The sequence below is a fragment of the Panthera onca genome, chromosome C2 (assembly GCF_046562875.1).
Source record: "Panthera onca isolate mPanOnc1 chromosome C2, mPanOnc1 haplotype 2, whole genome shotgun sequence".
NCBI classification, from domain to species: domain Eukaryota; kingdom Metazoa; phylum Chordata; class Mammalia; order Carnivora; family Felidae; genus Panthera; species Panthera onca.
Genome location: NC_138347.1, coordinates 73,788,795 through 73,808,770, shown reverse-complemented (window position 1 = coordinate 73,808,770; position 19,976 = coordinate 73,788,795). Strand labels below are relative to the sequence as shown.

The 19,976-nt window shown below is 49.9% G+C and overlaps 1 protein-coding gene and 1 long non-coding RNA gene across 2 annotated transcripts in view; both read left to right on the top strand.

Annotated features, from left to right (window-relative positions):
* The window catches only part of LOC132683546 (uncharacterized), a 52,202-nt gene that overhangs the window by 11,300 nt on the left and 20,926 nt on the right, over nt 1–19,976 (top strand). The gene's annotated exons all lie outside the window — the stretch shown is intronic.
* On the top strand, nt 1,337–4,794 carry FAM43A (family with sequence similarity 43 member A). The gene has a single exon (XM_060639577.3). It carries the CDS (start codon nt 2,543–2,545, stop codon nt 3,818–3,820), a length of 1,278 nt encoding a protein of 425 aa, XP_060495560.1. The 5' UTR covers nt 1,337–2,542; the 3' UTR covers nt 3,821–4,794.

Sequence of the window (19,976 nt, the reverse complement as noted above, 5' to 3'; positions counted from 1 at the left end):
GGAGCCTTTTCTGATTTTTCTACTCATAACAAACCTTCTCTTCTTCCGGCTTCTCATAGTACTTTGAGTCTTTCTCAGGGCATTTAGCCCGCTCTGCCTTCTGGCTCACATGTATGTCTCATTCATTAGGTCAATGATCAAGTAGTGCCTATTTGTACTAGGCACTGGGGGATACAGGGTGCTCTCACAGTTTCAGTGGAAGCCCAGAGCTGGGTGGAATTTTTACATCCTTTATTGGACTGGGAGCTTCTTGGAGACAGGACCTGGGTCTGCTCCCAGCTAAGGGCTTGGCAGCAAAAAGTACTCGGAAAAGTTACATTGAAACTCAGCACCAATGACTCTGAGAAAATTGGGTTAGAATTCAAAGAAAAGTTAAAAGTTAACAAAGGTAGCTCCAGAGTATTTCCAGGAGGGGCTACAGTGGCTCTGAAATCAGCAGTGTTGACATGGAAGCCAGAGACATCTGAGATCCCCAGTGGATTGGGCCTGTGGGGTAAGAGGGTCCACTGTCCTCTTCCAGGACCAACTTGGGAGTTAGATGCAGGACCAGTCTGGACATTTATCACACATTCCAGCCTAAAGGTTTTTTTTGGCTTTGACTGAGCAGACCATGGAGGCAAGCAGGTTTTGTTGAGGGCCCAGAAATGAGTTACAAGCCAAGGGCCAAGCTGGTCAGATGATTAACACTACACTGTTTGGGTGGCACAAGAGAAAAGCATAATAATGTGAATGTCATTCTTTGTGGAGGGTGCCTGGTTATCAGATGCTGAAATAGAAAATGTCATTTGAATTTTTACCAGGAATTCTCATCCAAATTGTGTCAATGATGTAATAAAACTGAATGACCGGCCTACCAAAGTAAAGTGAGTTCTAACCACACACATAAGCATACTTAGAAATTGTATAGAGCTCAGAAAGCTGCTCTCCTCTGAGGCCTGAGAGCAAGAGCGGCCACTGCAAGGGATTGGGGTCAGGAAGCACTTTATTTATGCACTATATACCATATTGTTCATTCCAGCCACCCCATTATGTTCAATCTTGTTTTTCACTATCTGCTTGCCTGTGCAGAAAGAGCTCCAAATAGTAAAAGTCTTAGTGTTTTCTTTGCTTCTATTTCCTTTAACGAAATAAAATTGTGAAAAAAATATAATATTAAACAGCACCCAGTCATTCTCAGAGAGCTACCACACAAGGAAAGAACCACTATTTCCCCAACTTTTTTGCATAGTAAATTACTCTAAATTCCACCTTCCACCACTTCCCCCAGAAGTTTCGATGTAGACATAGGTTTATTTAGTGAGTTGCAATTCAGCCTGGGGGTGGAGTGCCAGAATACAAGTTGCTTTTCCCGAGGGGTAACCCCAGGTCTTGGCGATATCTGCAGATAAATGAGATGTTGGTAAATTTGAGATGTAATTGCGGGATTGGACCGGTTTCCCCTTTCCCTTGGCAAATGGCTGCAGCCAGGTCCCTTTAAGAGACCAGGAACCCGCCGGGCGTCCGAGCCCGAAACGCATCCTCTTCTCTGCTCCTCCCCTGTCCCCGCGCGCCGAATGGTTCGCGCCGGCCTATATTTACCCGAGATCTTCCTCCCAGACCGCAAGGATGTGAGGCTGGCCAGCCGGACACCGCTCGCAGCACGGGACGGGCACGCCGCACGGGCGGACAGCAGTCCGAGGGGACCTCGGGAGCGGAGTCGGACACCCCCGGAGGGAAGAAATGAGGTAGCGACCGTCCCCAGAGCCGACCATGCGCTCGCGCCGCCCTCGGCGCCCCGTGCTGCCCGGGTCGAGCCAGCCGGGACAGTGAGCCGGCCGAGCCCGAGTACCCCGCGTCCGGCCGGAGCGAAGATGCAGTGAGCCACAGCCGGAGTGCTGCGCCGGGCCCACCGCGGCCAGCGGGAGTAGCGTCTGACTGCACTTGGGGCAAGCAGCTGATTCTGGGACCAGCCCAGTCGAGGGACTCTCGGTCTTCCGCACTCCTTGGGGTGGGGGAGCACTGGCCCCTGGGCACACTCGCCATCCAGTTTCCGCAGCTTCTAGTCTCAGCCCAGGGGATTGTGTGTGTGTGTGTGTGTGAGAGAGAGAGAGAGAGAGAGAGAGCGAGCGCGGGGGAGTTCCACGTTCGCCCAGGAGTTCCTGCATATTCTCGCCCCGTCCCGGCTGCTTTGGCCGGGGTCCCCTCTCTTTGCACGCGCGCATCTTTTTCCCGTTCTACTCTCATTCCGTCTTTCCTTTTGCTTGCCTAAGACTCTTAGTCCTGGTCCTTGCCCGAGCTGGGGTAAATCTGTGCGCGCTCCCCCACCCCCCCGCCCCTCGCAGCTGAATATTTTCTTTCCATTAAAAATTTTTACCCATACCCTCTTCGTTGGGGTCCCCGAGCATTCTACTCTCTACCCACTTCTCTACCACTGGGCCACTCTCAGCAGAGTTTTATTTTTCTGTCTTGCCCGGGCCGAGCCCGGCCGGGGCGGGTGGCTCAGCTGGGCTCGCACCCGGCGCTCCGCCGCCGCCGCCCAGCTGCGCGGGGGCGCCCTCCGGAGATGCTGCCGTGGAAGAAGCACAAGTTCGAGCTGCTGGCCGAGGCGCCGCCACGGCAGGCGTCCAAGCCCAAGGGCTACGCGGTGAGCCTGCACTACTCCGCGCTCAGCTCGCTGGCGCGGGCGTGCCCCGAAGGCGCGCTCAGCCGGGTGGGCAGCATGTTCCGCTCCAAGCGCAAGAAGCTGCACATCACCAGCGAGGACCCCACTTACACCGTGCTCTACCTGGGCAATGCCACCACCATCCAGGCGCGCGGCGACGGCTGCACTGACCTAGCGGTGGGCAAGATCTGGAGCAAGAGCGAGGCGGGCCGTCAGGGCACCAAGATGAAGCTGACCGTGAGTGCGCAGGGCATCCGCATGGTGCACGCCGAGGAGCGCGCACTGCGCCGCCCGGGCCACCTCTACCTGCTGCACCGCGTTACCTATTGCGTGGCGGACGCTCGGCTGCCCAAGGTCTTCGCCTGGGTATACCGGCACGAGCTCAAGCACAAGGCGGTAATGCTGCGCTGCCACGCGGTGCTGGTGTCCAAGCCCGAGAAAGCGCAGGCCATGGCCCTGCTGCTCTACCAGACGTCGGCCAACGCACTCGCGGAATTTAAAAGGCTCAAGCGGCGGGACGATGCGCGTCACCAGCAGCAGGAGCTGGTGGGCGCGCACACCATCCCGCTAGTGCCGCTGCGCAAGCTGCTCCTGCATGGACCCTGCTGCTACAAGCCGCCGGTGGAACGCAGCCGCAGCGCGCCCAAGCTGGGCTCCATCACCGAGGACTTGCTCGGCGAACAGCAGGAGCAGGAGCTGCAGGAAGAAGAGGAAGAGGAGCACACCGAGGGCTGCCTGGAGGAGGAGGAGGAGGAGGAAGAGGACCGTGCTGGGGAGGAGGACCCGGCAGCGGAAGAGGCCGAGGCGCAGCGGGCGCTGGTGGTGGCCATGCACTTGGAATGCGGGGACTTGCTGGACACGCTGGAGAGTGGCCGCGAGGAGGCGCTAGGGGGTGGCGGGGACTCGGTGGGCCCCGGGGCTGGGCCGCCGCCTCTGCTGCTGGGCAGCGCCTCTGACGTGAAGGCCGAGCTGTCGCAGCTTATTAACGACCTTGGCGAGCTCAGCTTCGGCAACGACGTGCGCAGCCTGCAGGCCGACTTGCGGGTGACGCGCCTGCTGTCCGGCGAGAGCACCGGCAGCGAGAGCTCCATCGAAGGTGGGGGCCTGGACGCCTCCTCGGCCACCGCCGGGGACCGGTCGGGCACTGACGACAGCGCGGGCCCAGAGGAGCCCCACTAGGGCTGAGATCCCAGCAGCCTCCTGCGCGTGCCCCTAGCGCCCCACCGTGACTCCCCACGGGTCTTTTCGACAACCTCCTTACCCGCAGTTCTCCTCCCCCCCTCCCCCATCCCACCGCCCCCCTCCCCAGAAGCGGGGAAATGGGACACTTGAGGCCCAGAGTTACCCTGCCCCTCTCCTTCGGCACATTTGGCTCTGTTTGAAGAGGTGAAGAGGGCCGAGGTTGTGGGTGGAGTCATGCGAGGGGGCAAACCCTGCACGGAAGGAGAGAGAGGCAGGGGTGAGGGAAGGGCCCGCTTGTTAGCTGGCCCGCTGGTTAGCAGTCCCACAGGCAAGAGGTGCCTGCCGGCCAGTTTCCTGTTTGTGGGGCAGCTGGGGCCTGAGGAGGAGGGGTTAATTTCCTCTCCACCCCACCGACCCGCCGGAATAACAGTAACTGGGAGCCGCCTAGCGCTGTCCTTGACATGTCATTAAAAAAAAAAAAATCTGCTCTCACAATGTTTGAAGCTCTAATGCCACCTCCTTGCCCCAGTCTTTTTGGTGCGAGAGCTTGGGTTGTTTACCTCAGACTCAGACCCTTGAAATTCTGCCAAATTCCTCAAATAACTGTTTAGGGGTGTTGGGGGGGTGGGGATGAAAGAAAGTTGCATTTTGTTTACAGTTAAAGACATCTAATATCTGAAAAAGGAGTTTTCCTTTCAAAACACACACTTTACTCCTGCTCAAAAGATCTCCCTCCATGATACTGTGTAAAATATTTTGCACTGTTGTGAAGTATTTTTGACATTTTTTTTGTACATAACTGTGTTCTCAGAGCTAAATGTTTATATCTTTTGCTGTGCAAAAGGGACATGTAAAATGTTGTTCAGTTGTACATACAGAAATGTGTATAAAACATTTTGTTATTTTTTAAGAGTAGCCCTGCTCTGGTTCTGTTTGCACGTCCAGCGGCGAGAGAATAAAGAGGACAATGTAACAGAACAGGTGAGCGTCTGCTGAAAATGCCTGGGCCCTTGGGCTGATAGAGGGTCTGTCCATCTCTGGGATGGTGTGGTAGGACAGGGTTCGGCCTTTGCAGTGCTTGGAGGTGACTGGAGAAGGGGAACCCACTGTTTGATAGTCTGGGGTCTTTGTGGCCCTCCACTATGGGGGGTGCCATGGCTGGTGACAGCCCTGGCCTTCTCCTTGAGTGTATCCTCCCGTATTCTTCACTCAGTGAGTTGTGGGGGTGTGGGCCTTTTCTGGTCTCTCTGAGTTAATTCTTGGAGATGCAAGGTGAGTTCTGGACCTCGTTCCCAGACTTGTGAAGTTATTTAGGGACGGAGTGACTTTCAGGGTCTTCTGAGGTTTTACCACCTTCTTCTGTGGGTCACCTATTCCTTTACAAACAGCTCAAGGGACTTTAAAGATCGACTGGAGACCTGAAGAAAGTGTCCATGGGGCTCTGTGAGGAGTGGGACCGTCACTGTTTTCCCTGGGAGGAAAATCAAGGACAGAGGGAGGGAGGTTGGTAAGTTCCGATCATGGCGTGAATGAGTCATGGCACAGGTGGGGCTGGTGGGGAGGCCGGCGGAAGAACCTATTTCCTTCCCTTCTACAACCCAGCGTGACCCAGAGGGGGAATGGTGTGGAGGTCAAGGCAGACAAGAACTGTCAGAGCTGTGTGTGTGTTTGTCTCCGGCTTTTCAGGCTTTCTGTGTGCTTGTTTCTGTTGTAAACTCCAAACAGATGTCTCTGGCTTGGCTACACCCGATCAGCTGGAAGTTGTAATAAGAAGCTGCCTAAACTGTGCCTTCCTCAAATTATGTTTTCCCTTCGCCCCTTTGGGCTCTGTTTCCTGTGTTGCAGAAATGGATCCCACTCTTGGCCTTCCCTGCTGTCCTGAGGCCGCTGCTTTGTTTTCATCATAATTATGTCTCTTTTTTTTAATGTTTTATTCATTTTTGAGACAGAGTACGAGCGGGGGAGGGGCAGAGAGAGAGGGAGACACAGAATCCGAAGCAGGCTCCAGGCTCCATGCTGTCAGTGCAGAGCCCGACATGGGGCTTGAACTCATGAACCACAAGATCATGACCTGAACCGAAGTCGGACGCTTAACCGACTGAGCCACCCAGGTGCCCCAAATCATAATTCTGTCTTGAGCAGCTAGACACAGAGATCCTGAGGAGGGTGGAATTTGTTGAAACCATAGAGGAAGGGAGGGTGAAAGACTTTCTTATTAATTGATAGGAGTGGTTCAGGCATAAGATCAGCTTTAGAAATGAAAAGAAAGGGGTGGGTGGGTGGGAAATAACTAAAAGACACTCAGAATCACTTCTTAAGGGCATCAGGATAAGGTCCAGGCCTTTGAATCTGTTATATTTTGGTTCGCTTGAGTCCCTACCCCTCTCCCCACAAACCTCAGATGCACATCACTGCATGACATTTAAAACCCCCAGGTGGAGAGAGGTCAGGAAAGTCAGATCCCACCCTCCCCAGATGCTCACAGTGTGCCTTCCATACAGCTCTCAGCTGACTGGCAGGCAGCTTGTGTGGCCCATCACTATCCTGCATGACTAGATTTCACATTTCAAATTATTTTCACACATTGCCAAGTCCCTCTGCTCTTTGAACCAGATGCAACATTAAACAGGGTGAAGACCATATGGCTAATACTTGGTGGTGGCGCAGGGTCTGTGTGTCTTCATCCTTAACCAATTTATGTGGCTAGTGACAATGCCAGGGTTGGCTTTTGCCTGTGATTGATGGGGGTATGGGGACTGGTCGGAAAGTTCAGAGAAATGACCTTTAAACCAACACCGTCAATAAATATAAGGCAACTGTCTCCTTAAAGTCTAATTTTTCCACTTGTCTGATTTATAAATAGGGAAGGGGGGTTAGGGGCTGAGGAAGGAGGAAGGAGAAAATAAGAAAACTGCAAAAGAACTGGCTCCCTCCCTCCCTCCCTCTGGGTGCCCTCCTCTTCCCTCCTTCCTCCCCTCTACTTTTTGGCTTTTATCCCCACTGCACCCCACAGCACTCTGGCTGATGTAATTCTAGAAGAGATGCGAAGGTGATACATGATTCGCCTCTTCTTACATCTCGGTCTTCCAGGGATGATATCACTAGTGTAAGAAGAGAAGTTTGAATGCAGAAAACAAAAACTGAACACTAATTTGCTCCTGACACTCGGAGAGAAAAGAGGGTTGTGACCAAAGCAAAACCAAGTACTTAGATGAAACGCATGTCCCAGAGAGCACCTGAGGTGTGGTTGACTCGCCACATTTAGCCTCTTTCCTCCTGGCAAGGCGAGGCTCGCCTTTCTCCTTTGCGTCACCTGACGGCACTTTAAATGCAGTGAGACGCTTGGCACATTCTTCCCCAGCCTAAGAAATCCTCGGTGTCCAACAATGCACCATTGACCTGGAGAAAAACGAGGTGACTTCCGGGTGGCAAGAGCCTCCGTTGCAGGATGGCATTGTCCGCAGAGGAGACATTCAATTGCAAAAACATCATCCCCTGTTCATCTGTACGGTTTCTTTTGTGTGTTGATGGGGAGCGAGGGAGAGGTAGGACCCAGCAAAATAAACAATAGTATTACCTACCCTCTCAACGATTAGAGTTTCAGAGAACACCCACTCTGCACACATGCGTCCTCCCCCCTCCTGGAAGAAGACCTCCCCCCCACTGCCCCCACAGTCAGCAGGACAGATTTTAAACAAATTAGAAGGGCCTGTTATACTAAGAAAGCACAGTTCCCTCCCAGGGACAGAGTTGCTTTCAAGGGCCCTGCTCCTGAAAGGAGAGAGGACTGGCTGGTAGAATCCACCCCTGGCACCACTCCGGAGATGGAAAAACCTCACCGGAGTCACCAAGGATCACGAGAAACGTAAAAAATTCTATTAGGAGCAAGTTGCCCTCATTTCTAGGAGGATTTAGTAATCTAATAAGCAGAACTCTTTCCTCCATGTGGTATGCATCAGTGGTCCTCGCATCTGCTGGCGAGCGATGCATGACAGAGCTGGGAGTGTGTGTGGACCGGGCACCTGGGAGCCACATCTGACACGCGGGAGACTACTCAGGGCTCCAGGAGGGCCAGGAGGCCACGCGGGCCAGGGCACTCTGTACTCTGGACACCAGGTTTTCCACACGTGGCCACATCTGGATCTGGCTTTATTGTCCGCTGGGGCCTTTGCTGCTCCTGCTGGCTCATCAGTGTTCACAGGCCACAGTGTGCCTGAGGCCAGCCAGGCCACCCTCCCAACCCCCCCCCCCCCCCATCTGCTCTGAGGTGACCCAATTTGAGCAGCCCTGACTAACCACTGTTTTGGTGGCTTGAATGACTGGGTGGCCCTGGAGCTTGGCACCCATTCCTTCCCTTCTCTAGGTCTGTGTAATGGCACCAGCAATGGTCCGTGTTTTTGACCTGCATGGAGGGTGGCCCTTCTGATGTGTCCTCTGATGCTTCCCCTCTTCATCTCTCCTGTAATGCGTCATTTCCTCCTGTAATGCATCACTTCTCTCTGGCTTCTTCTACTGCCCAGCTCCCCACCTGATCCTGTCTTCATTTCTCCCCCTGCCCGCAAGCCAAGCTCAGACCTTAAATCAAAGCTAAAAGGGAAGAAAGCCCAAACTTTAAGGGACAGACAAATCAAACACATAGTCATCGGTCAGCACCAATCCTGCAGTCCCTGGGCATGCTCTGGCCCTGTCCCCCACTTACAGATGAACAGACTGAGCCATAGAGGGGTGAGGTCATGCCCAAGGTTACACAGGAGGGATGAAGAACCAGGGGTCCAGACTCTGAAACCCGTGCTCTTTTCATGCTCCTCCAGTGTTAATGGCTTATAACCAGAGTTTTGGTTTTGGGATGGCAGAAACTGGCTGTTGAATTTTTCTTTGATTCCCCCTTTCTTTTGTACCTCTACATTCCATCCATGGTAGAGGCTTGAGGATAAGTATTTGCCATGCCACTCATCAACATGCCTCCTTCTGCCACCAAGTGTGAATGAATATCTACTAGCTGCATGATGCTGGAGGTAGAGAGGGCGGGTGATGTCTTCCTGGCAACAATGCTCCTGGTGGGTGGGGTGGTGGCCCCCAGAGGAACCTGGTCTCCTCTTGCTTCTACTCTGAGATCGGGTCTGGCAAGATCTCACCCTAGAAGAGCAGGTCTAGTTTGGTGGGGGCGGGGGGGGGGGTGAGCTCTTTCCATTGCATCACGATTATGAATCATCTGTATCCTTCCTGGTTGGCTGAATACTCCAAGGACAGGCATGTGTTTTTAGGCATCTCTGATTCACCAAACTCAGCACAGAGCCTTGTGCCTAGTTAGTACTCAGGAAATGCTAAGGAGGAAAGGAGTGATTCTACTTCAGGCTAGGAGAATAGGTCTGATAAAGCTCAAGGCTATTACCTGGATAGAGGAGTCAAGCTTTTAAGGACATATGTTTATAAAAAGGGAAGTTTGGGGTTCAACTGACCCAAGATTTTCCTTAGAACTTCCCTGATCTTCCTAGGGAGGGGTGGTTCTGGTTTGGAGAAAGATGGTTTATTTGGAATTGGCTCTGGATGGAATTGGAGTCCCATTCCTGCTCATCTCAGCCCCAAGGTTATGGCCCCAATCCCTCTAATCTGAGTCAAATGAAGGCCCAAATAATGTGGTACAGCAGAAAGCCTGCAGGAAGAGCCTCAGATCCAGGCCTCGAAGTGACTTGGAATCCCTTCTCATTGACCTACTCAAGTCACTTCCCCCCACTAGCCTCAGGATCCTCATGAGTAAAGTGGATAGGTTCGATTATATGATAGCAAGACTTTCAGCATTAATGTCCTGAATTGAAGAAGGAGCAAAGGCTAAGGTCAAGTGTGTTTCTGCCTTCCTCCATTCCCTAGTGAGACAGAATAGAAGAAACCCCTGATCTGGAGCTCTGGGAAACAGGGCTCATCTTTAGGACACATTGTGGCTTGGACCCTCCACTGGAGTTTAACTTGGAGGTCTTCTTGGCTAAAGCAGAGCAGGGATTGCTTGTGAGGCAGCCCTTTCACTACCCCAAAACTTAGAGGCAACAGTGGGTCCTAAAATGGGGACTGACATTGAATCTAAAGGCCAGTAGGGCCAGGTGACGGATCATAAAAGGACTTGCCTGAAATCGATCACTCGGCAAGATGGGGCCAGAATACAGGTCTCCTGAATCCAAGTCCTCTACTCTTTTCCTTGTGTCTTTCGGGTTAAGTTCATTTGGAAGCAACCCGGCCACTGTCAAGAGAAACCTGGCAGAGCCCAGGCATCTGATCAAAGGCCATAAGGGCACCTGGCATCAGTGTTTGCTCTCCTAACAATGGAGAACAGGACCCACTTGCAGCAAGTCTGGGAATAAGAGGGAGTTGATAACCTGGGGCATGCTTCCCCACCTCCCCCTTGTGGTAGGCTACTTCCTGCTCCAGGACCCACCCCAATTCCAGATCCTTCTCCTAGGACAATTTCTTCTTAGCTGCCTTTCGGGGATTCTCCCTCCCCTCTGTTCCAGGACTGGCCAACAATCAACTCAAGGGGTCACCGGCTCACTCCAAGATCTCCTCCCCTCCTTAGCCCTGCAAGTCTGAGAGCCAGACAGAACACCACTCCTCCAGCTGAGTCCCTTCCTTTTGCAGATGAGGAGACTGGGGCCCAGGAAAGGGAAGGGACTTGTCCACGTGTCACAGGGAGCTGATAGTAGAGCCAGGATTAGAACTCAGGCTCCTACTTTCCCCCAGTCTCCTTCCAAGACACCACACTGCCCTCTTTCAGAAACTCTCAACAGTCATACGGGGAGCCCCCTTCCTTGGTACCATGGGCCAGTTGTGTGTCTGTGAAGTGCAGCGTTCCCTTCTTTTCTGCAAGTGGTAAGGTTTGCAATTTTGTCCCCAAGCTATTGTTCCTCAGCCTACAGTGGATGTCTCTTACCTAAATGGCCTTCTGAGGGAATTGACATTTTAATGTGGGACTCTTGAACACTTAAAGACTTCGAGCAGTAAAACGTCAAATAATAAGGGTATTTGGGGCACCATGATGGGAGGAGGCAGGAAGAAATATTGTGGTGCTGGGAGTACCTCTCCTCACATTACAGATGTCCTCCTGACATAAGCCATATTCCTGAAGTTTCCACTCTTGCAGCTGAACTCTTACACAGAGAAAGAGAAAGTGGTATTTCCCAGGTCATGTGAGTTTAAGGAAGGAGGGTGCGTAGGGCCACAGGGTCCCGCATCAGCACACTCTCAGTTCTGTGTTCCAGTTCAAGGCTTGCAAATGATTCCCAGGTACCATTTACAGATCTGCAAGACCATCATTGGTTCCTTATTTATGACTGTTGTCTGTCCTCCCCTCGGCCTCCTCTGTAGAGAAACTTGTCTTTTTAAAAAAATGTTTATTTATTTTTGAGAGAGAGAGAGAGAGAGAGAGAGAGTACAAGTGGGGGGGTGGAGGGGGGAGGAGCGGAGAGGGAGGGACAGAGAGAGAATCCTAAGCAGACTCTGCATTGTCAGCGCGGAACTTGATGCAGGGCTCCAACTCGTGAACTGTAAGATGGTGACCTGAGCCGAGATCAAGAGTTGGCCACTTAACATCCTGAGCCACCCAGGCGCCCCTGCAGAGAAACTTATCTTAGCCTTTGCCTGCCCACCTGCCCCCAGTGCCCCCAAATCCCAGGGAAAACTGTTCACCGCCTGGTTTCCAGTAGAGGAGCACATCTCTTTAAAAGAGCACCACAACATTAGGTGCTCCTGTTTGTGCTTAGACCAAACGACATTGCTTGTTCAAAAGAGATGCGTAGACACGCCAAGGTGTAGAGGCCCTTCCCCTCATATCTACAGCAGTCGTTGCCAATGAGGAAAGCTCCCAGAGTCCGTGGCTGGTCAGACGTGTTTGGACATGTTCACACTGCTGAAGTCAAAAGAGGTTTTAGTCTTACACTGTTATTTTCACCATTCCATTCCTTTGACCCAGGTCTTAGCAAATGTCCAGTATTAACTGATGGATGTGGGACTGGGTGCCTAGGGTGGATGACAGGCAGTATTCCTGTGGGTGAGTCTGTAAGGTATGGCTCAGAGAGAACTGGGCTTGAGATCCAGTTCCAGCGCTGGTTTTCCTGTACGGTAGCTCTATGACCTTGTGCAAATCTCCTTTGGGGCCAGTTCTTTCTGTGAAATGGAGATAGTAATATTTAAACTTTCTCTCCGATTCTTTTGAGGCTGAAAATCTAAAAATTGGATGAGCGAATGCTTTGTCAAGGGTAGTGCAGGAAAGGAGTGGTTGCTGTTGGAATATTCAGATTGAAATAACACAGTTGGGATGAATGAGGCTCAGTGGGGCTCCCTCATAGTGTGAATGTGTCATGGGCAGGAACATTTTCCATGAGGCATATTCCAGGACCCAAGGAGGGAAAACAGGCAAAAACGAGAAGTAATCTATTAAGAATAGGAAACAGTAGGTGGGTATCTAAATGGCATGCTTTATGTGGAAAGACTATGGGCTAACTTTCCGTCTGAAGCTCTAGATATCCCCATGTACTATGTGGCTCTGTCTCCAACCCAATCTCTTCCATCAGGTGTGGCAGGAGAGCATGGCAGCCTCTTGTGTTCTCTGGCGGGATTTGTATTTGTTCTTTGTAATGGGGTTCATTTTGTCAGCATGTGATTATCAGCCCAGATCACTATTTCTACTGTGATTAGTGTTTTATATTCAGGCGCATGCATGTACTCACACACACACACCCTTTCCCAAAACCTTCCCACAAATATTTGCAATCGTAATTTAATTCACCTCTCAGACAGATGTTTCTGAAATGGACACAGTCCTCTTAAAGTAATTCTTTAGACTGTTTTGTAGAAATGTAGAGATTCTAGGTTTTTACTGAACACACTCTATATAGCTAGAGTACACACGGGAATACTTAGGATCCTCTTGTCCTAATAGAACTGTGGTGTGTGTGTGTGTGCGTGTGTGTGTGTGTGTGTGTGTGTGTATGTGTGTGCGTGTGTGTGCGTGTGTGTGTGTGTGTGTGTGTTTGTTCCTGTGGGTATGCCTGGGACTGTGCTCAAGGGTGAATATGAGCTGTACTGTAAACTCGAGTTGTTGTGGTTGGCATAAGTGTGAAATGATCAGTGAAAACTCATAGCGCAATGAGAGAGCTATGCTGATCCTCCCAGATTTCTGCCAAGAAAAACTTCAAATCACATCACCCTTTCCTTTCCATTGTACTCTGAGTTTTGCTTTTTGTTTGTTTTTAATCTTAAAAGGTCCTTAACCTAACAGAAATCACCAATTTCCTTTGAGAATACTCTATATTGCTGGAGACCGTGATCCAAAGAAGCCTACTGCCGGGATGGCCGTCGATTCTGGTTTGCTCAGGATGGTCCCAGTTATGGCTGAGGTCATCACATAATTATAGCAGAGCCACCTTTCACTTTCAAGGTGTCCTAGTTTGGATGATAAATGATATAGTTTCCCAACCTAATACCTAGGTAATTTTGACCTTAACCTTCACATGTCTTCATTAATTCATTCCTGTTCTCACCCTCACTGAAGAAACATTTATAATGTATCTACCGTGTGCATTTATAATGCACCTACTGTGTGCCAAGCACTGTGCTGGTTGTGGGGGTGTGGTGGGGGAATATGAGGTGGGGGGTGGGGGAGGGAAACAAGAAGGAAGTAAGGACTGAAACTAGAGCCGTCCTTGCCCTCATGGAGCTTAGAATCCAGTGGAAAAGACCAAAATATGTGGTATCTATCCATCATAAAAATGTACACAGTTTATGTGTATAGTAAACACAGAGAAGGGGTAGCCAACCCATCTCAATCCATTCAAGGGAGGGAGGTAGTCATAGAGGGCCTCACAAAAGAGATGATCATCCTCTTCAACCATCAAAGTGGTCTCCTCAAAAGCTCTGACTGAATCATAAAACCTTGCCTGATCTAGGTTCTAGAAGAAGCATTGTTTATTAGAATATTTTTTTTGGAGGCGGGAGGTGGTTGGAGGATGTGTTTGAAAATCTCCTACTTGCAACCTCTCCCCAACCCTGTACTTCTATTTTTTTAAATTTTTATTTTAGAGAGAGAAAGGGAGAGTGAGACAGAGAGACAGAGAGAGAGCATGCACGGGAAGAGGGGAAAGGGTCAGAGGGAGAGAGAGAATTTTAAGCAGGCATCGTGCTCAGCATGGAGCCTGACATGGGGCTCGATCCCATGACCCTGGGATCATAACTTGATTGAGCTGAAATCAAGAGACGGACACTCAACTGACTGAGCCACCCAGGCACCCCTAGCCCTGTACTTCAAAGGCCAATTCAGAAGAATATTTGGGTTTTCTTTCTCATTTGTCCATTTCCTGATCCATGAACTTGGCAACCAGAAATAATAGAATATGGTGGGTATAATTGAATAAGGTAAAGAATGCTAGCTGCTTTAACAAATCCCATACTCTCGCTTGCTTCACATCGTAAGAGTTTATCACATGCAATGTTCTGAATGAATAGCCTTGGTTGTTAAACAGTCATTCAGGGGCCTAGACTCTGTCTGCATTGTGGCTCCACCATTTTCTAGAGCAGGAATTGTGGCCCAAATTGGGCCTGCTGACTGTTTTTGTGTATGAAGTTTCATTGGAACACAATCTCGCTCATTCATTTACCTATTGTTTATGGCGTGTTTGTATTACAACACAGTTGAATAGTTGCAACAAAGACCACATAGCCCACAAGCCTAAAATATTTGCTCTCTGGCCCATTACAGAAAACGTTTGCTGACCCTACCCCAGTACCTCAGAATTGTCTCTGGGTCTTCTGCTTCTACTGGACAATATCCTCCATTGGATAGAGAAAGAGCGTGCATGATCTTTTGGAGATTTTAACGGGCGGGCCCAGAAGTGACACACACAACTTCTGACCACGTTCCATTGGCCACAGCTCAGCTCACGGCTCCATGTAACTGCAAAAGCAGCTGGACAATGCAGTCTAGCGGTGTGCTCAGAGGGAAATGGGCTTGGGCAAGACGTGTATACGGTCTCCACAACAGATTCTTCGTCTTATGACCACAGGCCCAGGTTTATTTGAGCTAAGACCTTGGGGGGGATTAAGGGGGTATCATTATTTATAAGGGTTAGTGAAGGCATGCATCATTCAGTTGGCACCTGGTCCTAAGGGCCACTTTGCATAGCTCAGGACCCAGAATTCAAGTAACTTTTTAGAAACAGATGCTGCAAACATTCGCGCAAGACTAAATGAAATGTCTGAGGTGGGCTGCCTCCTCCCTCAGGAGTCTGCAAATTCCTGCTGTCTTTGGGAGCAGACCTTTCTTTCTCCAGAGACAGCCCAGGTGGAGGGGCAGCTCTGGTTCTTGAAAAGTTCTATGATTTGTCTCCCGGCAACACCGCCCTGTGAGGCTGCACAGAGCTCAGTCTTCCCCAGTGTGAAGGGGGCAGATCAGAAGCCCTGCCAGAAGGGTCCTGTTCCGCTTGCTTTTGGCCACTTGCGGGGAGATGTCTGTGTTTTTCTCTCCCACCGAGGGCTCAGCTCTTCCCACAAGCGAGCCCAGACACCAGGGAGAGGGACAGCTCTGATTGTGATCGCTGTGTGTCCTGGGAAGGGCCGAAGTGAATTCGGAGCCCCAGCCAGAGGTCTGATAGAGGTCCCACTGTCTCCTGTCAGAAACGTCTTTACCAGCCAGCCACGTCTGCATACTGGCCCAGAGGGTGGGCAGGATAGGGGAACTTTTACTTTATACTACACTGTACTGGTGGAACTGTTGATTTGGTTTATTAGCATGTTACATTTACAATACCCTAATTTAATTTTAAAATAAAGAACTGTAGGGGCGCCTGGGTGGCTCAGTCGGTTGGGCGTCCGACTTCGGCTCAGGTCATGATCTCACGGTCCGTGAGTTCGAGCCCCGAGTCAGGCTCTGTGCTGATGACTCAGAGCCTGGAGCCTGTTTCAGATTCTGTGTCTCCCTCTCTCTCTGACCTTCCCCCATTCATGCTCTGTCTCTCTCTGTCTCAAAAAAATGAATAAACGTTAAAAAAAATTTTTTTAAATAAAATAAAGAACTGTATAATGCAGTTTAGAAATATTTTAATTCAAAATGGTATTTAAAACTGTTTTTTTTAATGCTTATTTATTTTTGAGAGAGAGAGGGAGAGAGAGTGGAAGCAGGGGATGGGCAGAAAGAGAGGGAGACACAGAATCTGAAGCAGGCTCCAGGTTCTGTGCTGACAGCTCATGGGGCTCGAACTCACGAACCATGAGATAATGACTTGAGCCGAAGTCGGAGGTTTAACTGACCGAGCCACCCAGCTGCCCCTCAAAACAGTACTTTAAAAAAGGCTCCTGGTACCTAACAGGATTTTTACTGTTTTTTTTTTTTTTTTTTTTTTACTGGAAATTTACTGTTACAGGTGTTAATGGAATATGGCATTACTTTCTTTGTTTTTATTCTTTGGTAAGTTTAGGGATAAACCTGCAAACTGTTAAACCTGTTAAACCTGTTAAAATAAATGTGCTATTATCAAGGGAAAAAAGGGAAGAAAGAAAAGAAGGAAGGAAGAAAAGAAAGAGGAAAACAAAGGCAGTAAGTTATGTCTTTTCTGGAGGTAACCACCATGAGGGAGAAGTGCAGGATTCCAACTCGGCGGCCTGGGTTCGCACCCCATTTTGGGGTTTGCACCCTGTTCCTGTGTTTGTGCCCCATTCTGTAAGGCTCCCTGTGTGACACACCACAAAGAAGTTCAATTCTCTGAGGTCCAGTGCCCTCATTTGTAAACAGTGATCATTCTGCTACCTTATGGTATTGTGCAATTCAAAGAACATCGTGACTATAAGCCACTTTTTATGGCAAAGTGTGATACAAGCGTGAGGAATTTTCATTGCTGTCCTCTTGGAGGGACCTGAAGGGCAGGCTTGGGTTGGGTCTCAGGCGAGTTGGGAGTGTGGCTGAGGCAGCTTCGGGCCACATGGCGGCTGAGTCTTCTCAGCCCTTCTCTAGTTCCTTCCAGGGAGGCTGTTTCCCCCTAACTTCTTGAGGATGGAGACCCAGTATTTCCCCAGGATCTGCACTACAGCAGGCCAGACCCTGGCCTGGGGTGGCCCCACCACGAACTGTCCCCGTGGGAGGCGTGTCTGGCCACGATCCAACCCTGTCCCCTGCCCTTGTGTTTCGGTGGTACTTACATAACTTATAGAGGACATTCTCAGCCACTTTCTTTCCTGATGCCCATAACGACTCAGGTAGGCAGGCAGGGAAGCATCGGTAACTCAATTTTTAGATGAGAGATCTGGGGATGAAAGAGTAGAATGGAGTAGAAAGGAAGACTGCTGACAAGTGTTTAGTACCTACTGTATGCAAGGCAAAGTGCTGGGCACTCCAAGTGCAGGCATCTCCTGGTGGCGGAGTAAGTAATGGACAGATCTGGGACCGCAGTCCAGATTCTGAGTGTGCTGTAACACAGAATGTCACAGGACAGAGGGATTAGGGGCAAGGGATACTAGGGGGCTAGTGGGTAGACAGGCAACAGAAGGGCCGCTGGGGGTGGGGAGGGGAGGTGGGCAGCTGGCAAGTAAGAGGTTGTGGGTGGGGTTGGGGCCATAGTTCCCAGTATGTGGCAGTCATCAAAGTGCCCAAATAAATAAAGGTTTGCAATTACAGAGAGACGTGGGTTTGGGAATCACCCAGCAGCAGGGCCCAGATGTTAATTAAGCCTAAGATAGGTTATTATCTCCCTCCATTGGACCGAACAGAGGGAAACTGATGCAGATGGCAGGTTGGGGACTTGCCCATGTGGCAGTTATGTGTTATTATTTCTGGTTTTTAAGAGGCACCCAACCCGGGGCTTTGGGGCACAGCTGAGGGGGAAGGCCACTTTTAAGTGCTAGTCACTGAGGACATTTCCCACTCCTCCCTCACAGTTAAAGAAGGGCCTGGCCAGGCACTCAGCATTTGCCCTATGGCTTTCTGGAGCCACCTGACTTGTGTTCCCACACTGGGGCCACCCCACATCCAGAGAACAGAGTGTGAGGTGCAGAGCGTAGAAACCCTGAAGGCTGTTCCATCCTGAACATCTCAGTGCAGTTAGGCAGGGGAGGTATTAAAATATTTAACAACAGGCGTGGCAAATTCACCCACACATCTGAATGGACATTAGCCATAGCACTGACCTAGCACAAATCCCGGGGGGCGCCTGTTGGGCCAGGTGTTCACTCTTTGATCGCTGGGTCTTGGACAGGTGTGTGTTTCAGGGGGGTGTCCAGAGGAAGAGCCTAGGTGGCCAGGGTGACACGAGAAGGAATGCCGCAGGGAAGCTGGGTTCAGTGACTGCTTACTAACAGATAAGGAAACAATTCAACATTTCACCAATCTGTATGGCTGGATTAGCAGAATGTCAACCATGAGAAGAGCACTTTTTGAAAAATTTGTGAATTGATTTACAAATATCAAAGCTTTTACAATAATAACAATATTTCCTTATTAATAATGATATTTAGTACCTTCACAGAGGCACCATTGGGCTTTGTTGTTATGCCTCTTTTTTTTTAAGTTTACTTATTTATTTTGAGAGAGTAAGCAAGAAACCCTGATGTGGGGCTCGATCTCATGAACCGTGAGATCATGACCTGAGCTGAAATCAAGAGTTGGACACTCTACTGACTGAGCCATCCAGGTGCCCCTATCCTGCCTATTTTCTAACGGGCTGACTTCCTAATACCAAGAAGATGTTTCTGACTTGCTAGTCCATGGACTGGGGACCTCATCTAACTCTTGCTTTTGGGGTGGTGGGAGAAGGGTCACTCTTTTGTACCCAGTATCTTCTACCAGTAGGGGTTTTTACACTGTTGCAAGATAAGACAGTCACCTGTACGTTGGTCATCTGGCCATCTGTTCCTGTCTATCTTTGATGATAAAGCAACTGTACATTGATAAAAAAGTGAGCTGCTTAGAATTCAACTTTTTATTCTGAATGTCAGTTGGAATGACTATAACAGAAACTATACACCCAATATCATGTGCGGAGTGGTGGGGGATTTCAGCGGGAGGGCCTGGGTGGCCAGGTCACTCAAGAAGGGATACCCCAGGGTTGCCTGGGTAGCTCAGTTGGTTAAGTGGCCTGGTCTTGATTTCGGCTCAGGTCATGATCTCATGGTTGGTGAGTTTGAGCCCTGTGCTGACAGTGTAGAGTCTGCTTGGGATTCTCTCCCTCTCTCTCCCCGCCTACCCTGCTCATGCTCTCTCTATCTCTTTCTCAAAGACAAACAAACAAACAAGCAAGCAAACAAATAAATAAATAGATACTTTCAAAAAAAGGAAGGAATATCCCAGGGAGGCTTGGGTCAGTGGCTAGTTACTAACAAGAGCTTCTCTGCCAATCTACAAAGCAAAATTAAAGGGAGTGTCATTCTTTGGTTGGCAGCTTGGGATAGTGGTCAGCAAGAATTTTCAGGCAAAGGCTGGGGAGTGACATGGTGTCATTCATGTTGTCCCTGGCTTCAACCACTCCAGGATTACTAATTCTCAAGGACACTATAAAGATTTCCCAATTAGACTCTTATTGTGCTTGGAGACCTGGGGATGAAGGGCACGTTGCTGGGCAGAGTGTGGCCATGATCTTGAAGATCAAAGTGGGACCTGGCTTACTTCTGAACCTTGACCTTGCTTCCAAAGGGCTGAATCATAACAGCACCACTCATAATAATGATCATGATGGAAAGAGGGTGTTCTGGAATACTAGAGTGACCTCATTATGCTCTACCTGGGAAAGGCAAATAGGCATGAGTTACTTTAATTCTGTTCAGCAGCTCTGTTCAAAGCCTGGCTGAACATTCAGGACAAGCCTTAGAATAAACAGGCATGCCTGGATTCTAATGGCCAGTCCTTTGTGTAGACCTTGGGGAATAAAAATGCAGTAATGAACCAGGCTTGGTCTGCAGCGTCTGTCATAGCTCACCCAGCAGATGTCTCACCTCTGTGTTTGCCCAGCGATGTGAAGAGTCCCCACTTAGGGGACTTTAATGTATTCTTGTGTTTCTCCTACATTAACACCTCCATGATGACTACAATCATGTTGAAATTTAGTTAAATCACCCAGGAATATTTATAGAGGACTTTTAGCACAGGGGTGCCTGAGTGGCTCAGTTGGTTGAGCGTCTGACTCTTCAT